Genomic DNA, 17,086 nt, shown 5'->3' with positions numbered 1-17,086 from the left:
ACAACCATAGAAGTTCCAATAATATAATGTTTACTTTGAACGAGACTGTTGGCATCCGGTCCTGCAACATCAACTTATTGTCACTAGGCTATATATATAGCCGGCCTCCTTGTTGTGACCATGAATACACAAAACATGCTCTCGCAATCGCATCAAATGGAAGACAAAAAAGCATATGCAAGAATACATTACATGCATGAAGCTGGCGATGGAGAAGCTGTCAAAGTCATCCTGTTTGTCATCAAGTTGAGTTGTTAGTTTATAATTAATTGTGCCTATGTTCAGACATCTTCACGCGAAATAGATGTGGGATCAGGTGACTAGGAGGAGTAAACATTCCCTGTTATATCAAATTCAAATTTGAATGAAAATCAACGGTACCAGTGCTAATCAAGAAACTTCGTCGGTGTATTTCAATGTTGAGTTGAAGGCTACAGCAAGATATTTCTTCTTCTTCTCTCTCTCTCTCTGTGTGTGTGCGTGCGTGTGCGTGTGTTTAAATAAATTTTGCGTCAAAAGAGGAACACAATTTGTGCCCATGCCAAATCCTAAAGAAGACAAGCATGCCTCCATCCAAAGACTACATAGACATCGCCAAGGGGATCTCCATCATCTCTGTATAGCAATGCACTATTCTTTGGTGTTGTGAGCAGAGTACAAGGGACTGATAAGGAATATCGTTATTGGGTACCTGTAAAGTGCGAAACGAAACGAAAACTAACGAAACGTGATACAGTGTATACCGTAACGAAACAAAACCCAACGAAACGAACCCTACCGAAACGAAACAGATTGTATAACCGAACACTTCTAATTATAATGATTAAAAATGGTATCTCATGCCCCTGTGAAAGTTTCCACATATAAATAAATATCGCCTCCCCTTTGATGTAGGCTTTCGGCTTGACTGATACAAAGCTTTAAAGGTTAGAAAGGGGGTGAGTAAGCACAAAGTGCATATTTGAAGTTGATTAAATCATCAATACCATGTGCAATTAGTTCAATTTCGTATCCGGAAAATTCAGAACGGAAGGTCACAGTCTCGCAGGTCGGAGGTCTGAGGAAACATACTAAACAAGGGGTGGTGTCGCCGACGCTGAATCCGCCTTTGGGCATAAATACATGTTTCAGTATTTTTTTGCTCGAAAGACAAATCTATGTATAAATGTGGACACTGTGTATTTGTATGTAGTATATCAAACGGTGGATTCTGAGTATGTCTTCCCGTTTTCTTTGTAATTTCTGCTTCCCTTGTTCATAAGCCTTTTGATTTTACAAAATGTTGACATCCTCCTCCTGATATCATTGCAATAAATATTTTCCGTTTTCCGTTCCGTTTTCAATTCCCCGTTTTAGCAACACCGCAAATATATAGAGATGCCATTAGACTTACTAAGTTAGAGATAAAATACGAGGTTAAACGTCTTCCTGCTTTCAACTTTCTCAGACACCAGCTTCTTCAAACAATGTTTGATGCTATTCGATGGACCGCTTAAAAATGTATCAGCTAGTCAACCCGAAAGATCACATCACCAGGGAAGAGATGGTAATTTTCACAGGGACCCGATATACCATTTTTTATTATCATGATTACACAATTCGGTTCTACAATCTGTTTCGTTTCGGTAGGTTTCGTTTCGGCAGATTTCGTTTCGCACTTTACAGGTACCCTATCGTTATTATTTAATGTTTCATTTTTTTTTTTTTTTTTTTTTTTTTTTTTTTTTATCAAAACACGTTTGTAGTCTAATGAACTGTCGGTCAAAAACTCATCGATCCCTCGGCAAAAATATCTATAGATATCCCACTATTGTAAATGCACATGCATTGGAATATATATATTAAAACCATGTAATTCTTTTATTGTTCTTCACTCATATGTTTCTGAACTAGCATATTAAGTATAGATATGACGCTCTTATTCAGGACACAGCTGCACTCAGATACAACATTGTAAGTTGTTAGTAATTAACTAAGCCATCTATCCTCGTGTGATGTCATAGGTTTTTACGCAAATCTTTATTACATCAAACTTTGAGCAAGATAGAAATATATCTTTCAGAAGAATGATATTTAAAATAAAAAAAACTCTGCTAAACTATCTATAATGAAAAAGTTTATATTTACCATAGGTAATCAATCATTTATAATGAAAGAAAAAGTGTTGTCAAGGGCAATAACTTCTATGCTGGTATTTCCTCTACTGTGTATCTATCATACAATGTTTCTCCTAATATGATAATATCCACAATTAATTTACACATATTTATAAATAAGTAGTTTTCTAAACAACTGATATTTTAAAAATGTCATTTTAACAAGTTTTTATCCATATTTATTATTCTGTTTTACTAAGATGTGTGATTTTTTGATGTTGACCTATGCTGTTTTGTATCTCTGACATCTTAAATATGTGGCAACATACACATTTTCTTTCATGCATGGTTATTAATTAAATTAAGAGTGGAAATTAATTAATACAATTTACCCACTTTCAACCATTGATATTAATAAGTCACGTGAGGGTGGAACAACCTTAATTAAGTAAATAAACATTCAACAAATCAACACCAGCTCTGTAGATTTTTTTAAACCGACTATCATATATCAAAGTCAATTTTAACAAGAATAGATAAGGATTACCCCATATCCAAGATATTCGACTTTTAATTTACTTGAATTTTCACTATGCTCAGCTGATCTCTAAGAAAAGACTGCACTTGTTATGAAACTGGTGTATAGTCCTTCATGTCCGTAGCAAATACCGTCACCAGTCTTTTGTCACTAGCAAACAGTGCACACATCGGTGCTTGCAAGACATATGAAAAAATGGATAAATGGCACAAATACGGTACAAAGATATGTATGCTTTGTTGTCGAATGATAAAGAAGGAAATCAAGGAAGTTGGGGATTAGCAAATTTATTAAAATACTGCAGAAAAGTATAGCTTTAAAAATACTACATGAGAATGCGTATACCTATTAATACAACTTATTGGGGCACATACTTTGTTCAGGCTTAATTTTTGCTAAAAATGATCATTTTTATCCCAAAAGTTCCTATCAAACCAGTCTTATTTCATCATTCTTCCCAAATGTGTCCTGTTATATCTGTATGGAAATTCAAAGCAAAGACATGAAAAAATTGAAATCTCTCGGAATAAATACAATTGTACTCTAATTTTTACCATGTAACAAATTAATGTGAACTTTAGAATGACAAAAACAAGAAGGATTGATGTAATCTACACTTTCTCCAAATTTTGTGTATGGTATAAACTTAACAGCAAAGAAACCCTTAAAAAAATAAATAGACATGTATATGTCACACTGAATACATTGCAAATATGGTCCGAATCCAGGTGTTGAGTGTTGTATACGCATTCCGTCATTAAACAACGGGAAAACCCCACATAAATTAATGATTAACATTCTCTCTCAGAAGAAATTGTAGGATAATTAACCAACAATATTCATCAAAGTAATATAATTGTTGCAATACTATAATCAATCGTGAAAAGATTTTCAATCGAAGAATGACCTATATATTTTCGTGCAATACACTGAGGAGGCAACTAGCGTAGGAATATGAACACTTCTTATATACATTTCTGGGGGGAAAAGTGATTTTTCTTAAAAACATTTGACTTTAATTTTGTTTTCTCCCACGTATTACATACACATCGATATTCTATACATTTGTTGTAATCCTGTATCTGCTGATCATGAATGGAACTATATTTTTTCAGAGCAATTGTGTGAAGAGTACCTGAATCCAGTAATATATCTTGAATAGATAGTATGCACTGATCGAATATATTAAAAAGACATGTTATGTGAAAATTGCCACTGATCCCACCTTTAGTGTTTCCAGGGGTCAGTTTGACATGTTCTCGATCTTGTGTTCATAGTGTAGTTATTTAGGGCTATACTGACCGTGGATATCGGCCTGGGTAGCTGCAGTGGTTAGAGCACCCGACTACTAATGCAGGAGTCGATCCTGGGTTAGATTCCCGGTCCAGCCAAAGATCTCCTCTCTCCTACACTACATTTGGTGCCGTTGACCACCCCTGCACTGCAGATTCACCGCGTTGTCCTGTCAGGGACGAAAAGAACCTGGATTGTGTGTGTCTTTGAGGGCGAAGACAAATTAATGAGGGGAGAATGTAGTAAATAGGGCTTTACGGACCGTGGATATCGGCCTGGGTAGCTCAGTGGTTAGAGCACCTGACTACTGAGTAATGCAGGGGTCCCGGATTCGATTTCCGGTCCAGTCAAATATTTTCTCCTCTCTCCTATATACTACATTTGGTGCCGTTGACCACCCCTGGACTTGCAGGTGAAAGTCCTGTCAGAGGCAATAAGAATCTGGGTTGTGTGTCTTTGAGGGCGAAGACAGATTAAGGAGGGAGGAATGTAGTGTGGGTAGCTCAGTGGTTACGGAACCTGGCTAGTAATGCAGGGGTCTTGGGTTCGATTCCCGGTCCAGCCAAAGATTTTCTCTTCTCTCCTATACTACAATAGATTTATGAGATCATAGACATATAACAGTTATATATGTCTATGATGAGATGGATCATCACATTCGTGCATGTAATAATATCGATCGAATAAATTTAGAACTACTTAGCTAAAACCGATGTAAGGGAGGTACTCAGTTATTCAACTTACACCTTCTTGATGTATCGCCATCATTTACTTGATGAAAACTTTGCATACATATAGCGATTTTTATTTACTTTATTAAATTTTCCCCAATGAATACAACAACTTTTTTGGTTTTATCAATAAAGGAAAATAAGTATGCGATTTAAGCAATATAACCCTCCCTGCTAAAAATAGAAGGACTTTGAAAACGGCCTATATTTAGGCACTTTTACGAAAGTGATAACTAAAGTGAAATATCTCACTATTTCATTATTTTGCATACTTAATAATCCATACTTGTATTGTTTTAATGTAAAATCATATTGATCGAGACTGACATGTATAAACGCTCCGTTTTATCCCACTGCTGCATGAGCGTGACCTGGTTACGTCGACAGTTGGTGCGAGGCCTAGTGGCCATTTTGTGGGAACAGTAATGGATTTTTCCGTACTGCATCAATTTTGTAGAATTCCTGCCATGTATTAGGTAATTATGCATGTGTAAACGAGGGAAAACGAACACAGAATATGTTGTCAACACGTGATTTTATTTTAGATCGTGAGTAAGTGGAGTTGTATTGACTTATTTGATACAAGACATAGGTGTGATTGTTTATGTATTCAAGGTCACAAATTTGTAGTCTGTTTTTACAAAGTAAAGTATAGTCTATGTCTAATAAATGCATTGGTTAAAAAAAAGTCAGTTTTTTTATTTGTCATACTAACGGGAAAAAATGAGATAGTCACTCTTTTCAAAGTGTTTACATTTATAAAACATAATAATTAATCACTGATGGATGGTGGACACTTCATTAATCATTACTAAGTACTTTACTTGATTAGATCTATAAGATGACAAACAATTTTGTTGTATCTAGGAATTCATTGGAAATTTGATACCTTGATGTCAGTTTATTAGTACGTTGTACAGTTGTTACAAACATCACCATGGTAGAATATAGATCTACACAAACAGCTGTCTGAACTGTGGAAGAATTCTTTCGTCACGAGATATTATTATAATGTTGGAGAGTCCTAATTTAATTGTCCTTCAGGCTCAGTTTTTAATTTTGTAACAATATAACTTTAAGTCTCAACCACAGATAATGTTCTCCAACAAATTCTTCCTACTAAGATGGTCATTTGAATGCTGTAAACTCAATGTAGGCTACTTTAATTCAGATTTGCTATAATAATGATATTACATGACATAAGTGCTTTAAGTATGACATAAGTTAAATTATGGTGGTCACCCAGATGACCAGATAGTTGAGTTTATGAAGCACCTGACGCGAGATTCGGATGACCCAGGTTTGAATCTGTATCTGGTCTATTACATTCCATGTACACCCATGCTACATTTGGTCATGTAACCAGCCTTAAGGACTATTTATGTGAAAGCCCTGTGACAGAGGATAAAGATTCTGAACTATGGGTTTCAACATATTTAAAGAGAAATGCTTTATACATGTAGTTTATATAGGGTTATTTTTGCCCATCTACACTTAAAATTTCCTCAGACACAGTTGACATGTTAAAAAAGAGGTAATTCTGCCTCATATATACATTTGCCAGACATGGTCTTAATTCACAAAGGGGAAAAATAAAACTGGGATGAATATTTCCTACACAAACCATCATAATAGCTGTCTTCCTAAATCGAAACATACGGAATAGATGTCTGATTAGAAGAGTTAATGTCTCGTCTGTAAGGTTGTGAAACATACGGAATAGATGTCTGATTAGAAGAGTTAATGTCTCGTCTGTAAGGTTGTGAAACATACGGAATAGATGTCTGATTAGAAGAGTTAATGTCTCATCTGTAAGGTTGTGAAACATGTGGGATAGATGTCTGATTAGAAGAGTTAATGTCTCATCTGTAAGGTTGTGAAACATACGGAATAGATGTCTGATTAGAAGAGTTAATGTCTCATCTGTAAGGTTGTGAAACATACGGAATAGATGTCTGATTAGAAGAGTTAATGTCTCATCTGTAAGGTTGTGAAACATGCGGGATAGATGTCTGATTAGAAGAGTTAATGTCTCATCTGTAAGGTTGTGAAACATACGGAATAGATGTCTGATTAGAAGAGTTAATGTCTCATCTGTAAGGTTGTGAAACATACGGAATAGATGTCTGATTAGAAGAGTTAATGTCTCATCTGTAAGGTTGTGAAACATACGGAATAGATGTCTGATTAGAAGAGTTAATGTCTCATCTGTAAGGTTGTGAAACATATGGAATAGATGTCTGATTAGAAGAGTTAATGTCTCATCTGTAAGGTTGTGAAACATACAGAATAGATGTCTGATTAGAAGAGTTAATGTCTCATCTGTAAGGTTGTGAAACATACAGAATAGATGTCTGATTAGAAGAGTTAATGTCTCGTCTGTAAGGTTGTGAAACATACGGAATAGATGTCTGATTAGAAGAGTTAATGTCTCGTCTGTAAGGTTGTGAAACATACGGAATAGATGTCTGATTAGAAGAGTTAATGTCTCGTCTGTAAGGTTGTGAAACATACGGAATAGATGTCTGATTAGAAGAGTTAATGTCTCATCTGTAAGGTTGTGAAACATACGGAATAGATGTCTGATTAGAAGAGTTAATGTCTCATCTGTAAGGTTGTGAAACATACGGAATAGATGTCTGATTAGAAGAGTTAATGTCTCATCTGTAAGGTTGTGAAACATAAGGAATAGATGTCTGATTAGAAGAGTTAATGTCTCATCTGTAAGGTTGTGAAACATACGGAATAGATGTCTGATTAGAAGAGTTAATGTCTCATCTGTAAGGTTGTGAAACATACGGAATAGATGTCTGATTAGAAGAGTTAATGTCTCATCTGTAAGGTTGTGGGTTCAAGTGGTTTTGTGACTTTCTACTAGAACTGCATTTTTATACTAAATAAGGAAAATTTGAAGCTTTTAAATTTCAAAATTTTATTTTATGTATGTATCCTCCATTTTTCCATCCATATCAATTTTCTCTGCTGTGATTTTCCTCCATATAGAGGGAATTTAATACTTAATAGTTTTGCCATCATTCAAATTTGACTTCCACCAGTAGCCAGATAGCCCAGTGATCCACCTAACTATAGATTCAGGTGTCCTGAATTTGAATCCCATTCTGGTCCATTGAATTTCTTCCCTTCCTTCTACAAAAACACCACAAATGGTTCATCATCCTACGTAGCCATTATGCAGAGAGTGGTGGTGCTCTTCCACCTCTGTCTTGTAATGATATAGGGGCTGCATGAAACCATTAATCCTATCCACGGTGACAAAAAAACGCACAAACCATTCATGACTCAGATGATGCATGAATGAGTGACCAACTTATGATTTTTAAATGATCCTTTACCGAGAGATTATTACCCCTACTTGATTCAAACTTGCAGGGATGATGCTTTTATTGTTTAAGAATATCACATATGTTTCTGTGATTTTTGACTTTGTCAATGTGCATCCTAATGCTTCTCTGTAGGCCCAAATTGGTTGAATATATATTCTATTCTATTTATTTATTCATGGTTTGGCTGAGCACTACATTTGGCATATATTTTGTGGATGTGAGACCAGACTACAATTTTCTACAGCTGACACATCCCTTTAGCTTCTGTGTGATACAAACATGCATCCATGGAGAATCAGAAATGGTCCCAGCAATTTCATTGGTTTGTCACCGAAATATCTGATTGCCAAGTCTATGTAAAACAACATAAAATCAATCAATTCATCCATCAATGCAAGCAATAGCACATGATTCTTATCCAGCATCTGACCTATATTTTTGGAGTATGTGACCAAGTCCAGTTTTTGCAGCAGGTCCACTCCTCAGTAATTATAACTTCTCTATAGTTCTGTGGTTCTGATGCTTTTTTTCTGATGAGTAACTTAACGTAGTTCCACACTCCTGTGACGTCATAGAATTTTGCAAAGTCAATGATTTAATGACAGGAACATAAATTTTGTTGGAGCCTTTTTCAATAGTTATTGTAAAAAATCTTGTTAGTCATAAAATATTTCAAAAGTCTTAGTTATATTTCAAAAGTCATTGATATGTTTCAAAATATTGAATCCAAGGACAATAACTCTGTTTTCATTAAATTATTTTATCAAGTTCATTATGCGATAGATTTCCTTTATTTTTGACTAACATTTTACCAAGGTGATAAGGAATCATTATCTGTGTCTTTTCATGAAATTACATAAAATTTTAATCCCGAGTGATTTTGAATAGCTCAACTGTATGGTGCCAGACTTCATTTTTTTATGGGGGGTATACATACTCTTGAAGCTATAGATTTGAAATTATTAAGGAAAGGTATGGATTTTTTTTCATAAATAACTATAACAGATGTACATCTATTAATTTAAACAGAAAAAATGATATGTAAACCATGCAATAAGGAAAATGCGTCCACTTTTGTTTGTTTTTTAACATTTTGGAGAATAACGCTATTTCAATAATTTTGCACATATCATTCTAAAACTTGATGAACATATTGAAAATGACATGTGTTTTAATTATTGACATGTTTCCCGATAAATAAATGCAATTCAAAAAATATTTTGTTGTCTTTATTTTAAAATAACAACAAATAACTGTTTCCAATGAATTTCATAAAAATATACATAGGGGTACACGACTTCAGTAGTGTCTGTAATGAAAATTAATATGGAAATCCTTAACTGTTTTGCCTTTTTTCATTACTCTGAATGTTAATTTATTGATTCCAAATAAAAAAAAATGCTACCTTAACCCCAAAATTCCAGGACTAAGGACCCACCTTAAGTCAGTTTTGTAGCAGGTGTTGGTAGCTACAACTCTTATACAGTTCAGACTAGCATAGATGATTCTACTTTCATTAATCCTTTTCTTGAGTGAAATAAATGTGTAATGGATTCCACTCTGATTAATTACATAAATGTCCTTGTTATTGTTCATCTTTACATTAAACTGCAACTGTAATTCTGTTCTTCACAATTTAACATGCCTGCCATGTTCTTGTCCTCTGTTGATTAATTTTATGAATAATGTAAACTCATTAATTAAGGATACAACTGTATGTTGTTACACATTCTGTATTTTCATTTCAGGAAGATGGATGGATCACACCAGAGATACCAACACAACATGTCGATGGCAACGGACTTAAGTTTGTCCACAATGAATGAACAGGGAGACATTGGTATGTACCAGCAACCTCTAGACCTGCAGGCCAGCAACACAGGCATGCAACATAGCTACATCAACAACTACAACCTGCAGTCTTTAGGACAAACATCACCCAACAGGAGTTATATGTCATCCAACATGCCAGATCAATACCATACAAATGCTGCAATGGCGTCGTACAAGTCCACTTATGTTAGTCCAACAAAAGTTTCTCATGCAGTGACTGGGAATGAACAGTACAACCTGAACACTCTTTCTGCTCAAGATTACTCTCAGAAAGAACTCTCAAGCACTCCCATAATGACATATAAAAGTTCTACAAGTATGACAGTGAAGCCTCCGAAGAGTTACACTGGAAGAGGGACAGAGTTCAACTCCAGCATTCCCACATACAGAAATAACATGGCAGATAGTGCTCATGTCACAGTGCCAATCAATCCAGACCCGCCTCCACCAGTGAAAAACCCAGATCCACCCCCAGCGATGAAAACCACTCCATACAAGCCAAGACACAACATCAGCGAGAAGGTGATGAGGATGGAGAAAGAAGTTCCTCCCCAGATAACATCAACAGAAGATAAGCTAGCCACACAGGATTACACTGAGATCAACCTACCCAGAGAGTTGATGAGTAAGATGTTTGGACTGCTGAAACAGGGCATGTTTTGTGATGCCGTTCTGGTGACGGGAGGCAAAGAAATCAAGGTATGAGGCCAATGAAAATTTTATCATGTTTAGAGTGGAAAATTTCTTTAGGATGAAATGATGCTAAAATTCAGTGTGCCTTTCATGAAAATTGAAAATTGAAGATTAAGATTTTCATGTATTACTAAAGTAAACAACTGTATATGGACACAAAAGCATTTTGAATTAATCACTACACATACTACAGGTTCATAAACTTGTGCTGATGGCAGCCAGTCCCTTCTTAATGAACAAGATGGCCAACCCTAGTCCAGGAGAATCCATTCGAGTGAGTTTACCGGCCGGTATTCCTGTGGAAGTGGCCTCTCAGCTGGTGCATTATCTTTATGATGGAAATGTCACCATCACAACAGAAAATGTGGGGAAGTTTGCAAGGATAGCAAAGCTATTCCATCTTGAACATCTTCTCAAGATATGTACACAGTTCATCCACCATTACAAGCTAGACAACTCACTACTGAATGTTACCAATGAAGACATCTCCATCGTAGCAAATCCCATTTCTCCTCAGAAAGTGGCTGCTGCTCCAGAGAATGTTCAGAAGACACCAACAAAGAAAGATGATCAGATTTCTAGCAAACCATTGGCAGGTGGGGGAAAGAAGCCTATCAAGGAAGCCAACAAACAGTGTCCCATTCCTACCACAGTCAATCACATGTATGGGACTCGAACCCAGTCTGGAATTGTGAAAAAGAAATCCTTCAAAGATGAAACTTCCACCAATAGCTTAAAGAAAGGAAGCATTGCAAATAAGAAATCAATTTCTCCAGCCACAAAACCTGAGTCTGTGTGTGAGAATAGAACAAATGTCTCACCAAAGCAGAAAAGTAACATACCCACTGTTGTGACACAGTCTTATTTGAATCACCCTAGAAAGAGAAGACTCTCAATGTTAGCCCAGGAAACTGCAAGCAACAAGGAAACAACGGAAACTCTGGAGGAGGATCTAGGTGTGGTGTCTGAGGAGCTGGATGACGACACAGACAGTGACTACACTCCCCCCTCCATCACCACACAGTCAGGAATGCAGAGGGCAGTGTTTGAAGGGGCAAGGAAGGGAAAGACCTTCAAGACGGTGAAGAAATCCTCCACCCTTAGCAGCATCAAAAAAGGCCTTGGCAAAAAGTAAGACTTCTTTTGAAGCAGTTGTGGCTGGATATGAATCCACCATACAAAGGCGTGCATGGCAAATCAATCTACAAAAAATCAGTTTCTTACATTTTAGTGTCATTAACTTAGTTTGCTACACAAGTTAACAAGTCATACATATGACCTTAATCAGATGACCTACATATTTTTAACAATTGATCAAAGGATTTGCTATTTTACAATATATTTGAATATCTACTTATAATTAAATGATTATATTTAAACAGAGATGATTTAATGAGACTCAAGAACATGTATGATTACAGATCGAATGAACATTGGATAAAGTTTTTTATATTTATATCTTCAGGAGATCACAAACCAATTCTCCACTCTTGAAGTCAGAAACCACCAGACAACCACCAAAGAAGAGAGCAAGAGAATTTGCAGAAAAAGAGGTAGAGGAGATGGCTTCATATATCTTTAAGAATGACACTACGACGTTCACCAATGTTAAGCCTCTTCATGGCAATAAGGGCAAGAAGAAGAAAAAACCAGCCAAAAGCAAGACCCCTGGATCATCTAAACTTACACCATACTCGGGGATAAGTCGCTATGCCTCTGAACTTGAAGAAATGGCTAAGTCGGTTCCAGAAGAGGAAAAAGTTTTCATCTGCAGATTGTGTGGTAATGAGTTTGTATTTCCCAAACGCTGTATTACCCATGTCATGAAAACCCACGAGATGAGTGTAGCAGATTCCATGACGCACATAGAGATTGGCAAAAGAGAAGCTGCTCCAAAGTCATGTGATATTTGTGGATATGTTACTAAGGACTCTAATCATTATTACATGCATTATCACAAGTATTTCAGACATGGAGTACCCCTTCCAAAAGGCTGGAAACCTTACAAATGCGACACCTGTGGAAAAGAGTGCTTCACAAAGTTCCAATTGAAGGATCATAAACTTATCCATGTGGAACAGACACCATTTGTGTGTGAAACCTGTGGAACAGGGTTCAAATCAAGAACATGCTTAAATAGCCATGTGTATCACAAACACAGCACGGTACGCAAACATCCATGTACAGAATGCACCAAAACATTCAAAACTCGCACTCAGTTGTTAGTTCACAAGCGGACTCACAGTGGAGAAAAGCCATTCCAGTGTCCAGAATGTGCATACAAAAGTACTACTCGTGGGAACATGAGGATACACCTAACCAACAGGCATAAACTCAGCCCTGATGAAATCAAGTATCTCATGGAGAGCATAAAGTATAGCAATCCTGCTGTGCTATGTATTGTAGAGGTAAATGAAGATTATGAAGAGCCTCCAAATCCTGCAGTGGATAAAGAAGAAAAGAGTAAGTCCGGTCCATCAAGGCCACCAGTGAAATCCAAGAGCATAATGGTGATGAATCAGAAGGGGGCAATTGATGTGATGGACAGTCAGGAGTATGCTGAATCTCTCACAGTTGTAGGAGCGCCAAAATGTGCTCCACAGCCTCAAGTCAGGACAGGCGAACCCAGTGCTCCACAGCCTCAAGTCAGGGCAGGTGAACCCAGTGAAATGAATCCGCTACACTCCACACTAAACTCTCTGATGGAATCTTCTGCAAGTGCTGGAGCAACTTCTTCCACAGGTCTTCAGGATCCCCAGCAATATCTTCTACAAACCATCAACATCCCGATATCTCAAGAGCTTCCAATGGGAGATGTTGAGACAGCTCAACTGTTGTTTAATCATGTCAACAATGATCAGCTCCAGCATACAGATCACCCGTACACAATGGAAACTCCAATCAACCTGGTACAGGACAGTCAACAAAACATGAATGCAATCAGTCAAGGCCATAAAGGGTACAGCACAGATGAAATCCAGTCCATGCTAACCAACACTGGAAGGCAGTATGGACAATCCAAGTCTCAGAATGAAACCTATATACAAATGGTTCCTGCTGCTCAACTTCAGCATGTGCAATTGCAGGAGAGTTCATCTCAAAATACCACCAACATGAACCATTCCTCTCAATTGGTTAACCAACCAGAAATCCCTGTACAGAACATGTCCCCAATAAAGAAACAACTACAATATCAATACCAGATGAATGCAGACCCAGCTCATTCATTACTAATAAACAACCAGGAGCTCACTAGCTCACATTCCAATCAGCTGACTTCCACCCACCCCCAACCATCCGTGTCGCTTCTCCCGGTCAGTTTACAGACAACACACACCCCAATATCTCAGTATGTCACCATAGCCAGGAGGAATGAACAACAGCAAACAGTGCCCTCTAGTTCAGGGGCAGTAACTGTGCATACTTACATTGTCCGATCTCAGAAATCAGGATCAGACACCCTAAAAAATTACTCCTCAGAGCTACAAAACCAGAAGAAAGTGGATAATGACATCCTCCCTCCCACACACACACTATGGAACACTCCAATTACCATACAGGGAACAGTGGCCACCAATGCCCCCGCAGCCCAGAGAAGCCAGACCCGTCAACAGTACAGCAGCTCTGTACAGTCGACTGGTCGTTACACTGATAGTGACCATAGCAATGCAAATTACCCATATTCTAATTTCAAGTCATAATACAGTGAATCCACTTTTACTACAGAGTGTACAGGAATAAGCCAATTAATTCCTAACATTAAATTCATTCCTAAGCTTGTATATTTTATGAAAAATGAAATAAATGGCTTTAAAGAAAAAGTTCAAGTGATAATTTGCTTCTTTATGAACATTGTCATAAACTTTTGCATCATACTGTAGATTTCTTATTTTACGTGAGTATTTATTATCGTGAAGTGATTCGTAGACGTCAAATCGCGAGAACATAAATTTGCTAGTGGTCTCTTGATCAAGAGTTTTATTTTTGCAATTCATATGAAAAAAGCAATTAATTCTATTTTGCTTGTGATGCTTCTTGCTAAATTACACGATAATATATGTATATTCCTTGCATATACATGTATTTAGGAATTTACAGTTTATTGTCTTTAATACATCAATATTATCTACACTTGCTAGGAAGAGTTCCATAAAAGTATAGTTATAACAAGCTTAATCAGGGAATTTTAGCGAGTTGAAAATGTTGACCTTTTTTGGTGGATGACAAAAAATACTCAAAAATGAAAGGATAACTCGTATAAAACAGCACTGCATGAATAATAAAAATTATACCAGTAATTAAAAACGCAAACATTTCAAACTACTTTTCTGAGATTGATCTACCAAATATTTCTGATACCAAAATTACCCAATGCACGTACTACATGAGGAAACCTCAATTCCTGTTGAAGATAATTATGCAAATTTATATTTATAAAATTTGGTTTTGTCTACTATAGTGGGGCCATCATTAAAAATATTTCTGTTTGATGTACTCCGACCCACATTTTTCAAGGTGGGTAGGTAGGTAGGTATTTTTTTTTTTTGCAGTATCGAAAAAATTGATTATTGTCATAAAAACGCAGACTTAGAAATTTATTGATGTTTTCATTAAACATTGGACAAGACAGATTTAATAATTATTGCTATAAAACATTCATCAAAAAAGTTTCTTGGAGAATATAAACCTTTAAAATGAAACAATGTCTATTTCCCTGGAAACCAAATAAAAAAAAATTAAAAATTAAAAGTACTGAAAAAAATTATTGGGTAGGGGCAATTTTCACGGGTCGGTCGGAGTACATCAAACAAATCAATTTTTATTTTTGGCCTGGTTACAGGTTATCAGATGTTGGGAAGTGTGCCAAACACTGTACATCAATGAGGAACTGCACATAGGTGTATTTCCTAATCTCTGGTCTGATGAGACTGTGCAGTAGTTCCCTCCCCCACTGTGTATGTCCCTGATTTGTAATGTGTTGTTAATATCACCGACTTGGCTTGTTTCCAGGGACCTCTGTAGACTGGATTAATCATGTTAATTAAGTTTCTTTCGGGTGTATGTGTATGTAGCTTACTGCAGTAACTGTTTTGTTTATTTTTTTAGTGTCTGTACATGTCTTTCATGTATCATGGTTTGTATATATGATGGTTTTTTGTTGCCATGTTTAATGGAGAGAGGAGAAAATTCGGCTGGACTGGAAGTCGAACCCGGGACCTCTGCATTACCAGTCAGGTGCCTTAGCCATTGAGCTACCCAGGCTGATATCCACGCTCCGTAAAGCCCTAACTACTACTTTCCTCCCTCCTTAATTTGTCTTCACCCTTGAAGACATGCTCAACGCAGGTTCTTTTCGCCCCCAGCAGGACAACCTTCAGTGCAGGGGTGGTCAATGGCACCAAATGCAGTATATACAGGAGAGAGGAGAAAATCTTTGGCTGGACTGGGATTCGAACCCGGGACCCCTGCATTACAAGTCAGGTGTTATAGACTAACCACTGAGCTACCCAAGCCAATACCCATGGTTTCTATATAGCCTTAACTACTACATTCCTCTCTCCTTAATTTGTCTTTGCCCTTGAAGACACACACAACCCAGGTTCTATTCACCCCCAGCAGGACAACCTCCAGTGCAGGGGTGGTCAATGGCACCAAATGTAGTATTTATAGGAGAGAGAGGAGAAAATCTTTGGCTGGACCAGGAATCGAACCTGGGAACCCTTCATAACAAGTCAGGTGCTCTAACCACTGTGCTACCCAGGCCAATATGGTCTGTATAGCCCTAATTACAACAATGTGATGCAGTCTGCTTCTGTTTGATTTTTACACTTGTGTGATAAATAATTTGATTACAGTATACCCAGGTAAAATTTCCCCATACACATTTCAAATTCAAATGGCATGCTTTATTGACGATTACCAAACATGAGGTGTACATCATAAACTATTATCTATACTCTCAGACTAGTATTTGTAACTTAATACACATTCTCAGATTGAACACTATATTGTCCTGATTTCTCAATTCAGTGTACCTTTGTTATAAAACACTCATTCAAATATTGACAAAAATGCTTTGTGAATGTATTATTTTCAGGATTTGTTAGACTTTTTATGAAATTTGCATTCAAACCACCCAAATGAACTGAATATTTATTCCTTAAGTGATCATCCAACTGAAAACAGAGTCACTCCAAACAGTTGCAAGGTCAAACAGGGCTTGAATTAAACATCAAAAAGACCCAAGTGCCTAAGAATCAATGCACAACATGACTCGCCTGTGATGTTGGAAGGCAACAGCATCCAAGATGTTGATAGCTTCACGTATCTGGGAAGAATAGTGAGCAAAACTGGAGGAGCAGATGAAGACATCAGAAATATAATTGGGAAGGCAAGACATGCCTTTGTTACCTTGAGACCAATCTGGAAGAGCAATAACATCAGCCTCAAAACTAAAATCAGAATATTCAAAACCAATGTAAAATCTGTTCTTCTTTACGGATCTGAGACATGGAAACAAACTAAAAAAAACAGAGCATGACCTCCAAGTTTTTATAA

General features: G+C 36.8%; 1 protein-coding gene across 4 annotated transcripts; it reads left to right on the top strand.

Moving 5' to 3' along the window:
• The first annotated feature begins 1,528 nt into the window (after positions 1-1,528).
• Positions 1,529-14,349, top strand: LOC125646133 (uncharacterized). Of its 4 annotated transcripts, none has more exons than XM_056141476.1 (4): positions 1,529-1,546; positions 9,751-10,534; positions 10,722-11,659; positions 11,994-14,349. In XM_056141476.1, exons 2-4 carry the CDS (start codon positions 9,755-9,757, stop codon positions 14,227-14,229), a joined length of 3,954 nt encoding a protein of 1,317 aa, XP_055997451.1. In that variant the 5' UTR covers positions 1,529-1,546; positions 9,751-9,754; the 3' UTR covers positions 14,230-14,349. The 4 variants fall into 4 exon arrangements, with proteins under 4 accessions (XP_055997451.1, XP_055997450.1, XP_055997448.1 ...); XM_056141475.1 differs by lacking the exon at positions 1,529-1,546 and adding an exon at positions 4,911-5,134; XM_056141473.1 differs by lacking the exon at positions 1,529-1,546 and adding an exon at positions 5,161-5,210.
• Positions 14,350-17,086: the final 2,737 nt, after the last annotated feature.

Source organism: Ostrea edulis, chromosome 6 (genome assembly GCF_947568905.1).
Source record: "Ostrea edulis chromosome 6, xbOstEdul1.1, whole genome shotgun sequence".
NCBI lineage: Eukaryota > Metazoa > Mollusca > Bivalvia > Ostreida > Ostreidae > Ostrea > Ostrea edulis.
Note: the sequence above shows the minus strand (reverse complement) of the source record. Positions and strands in the feature narration are given on the sequence as shown.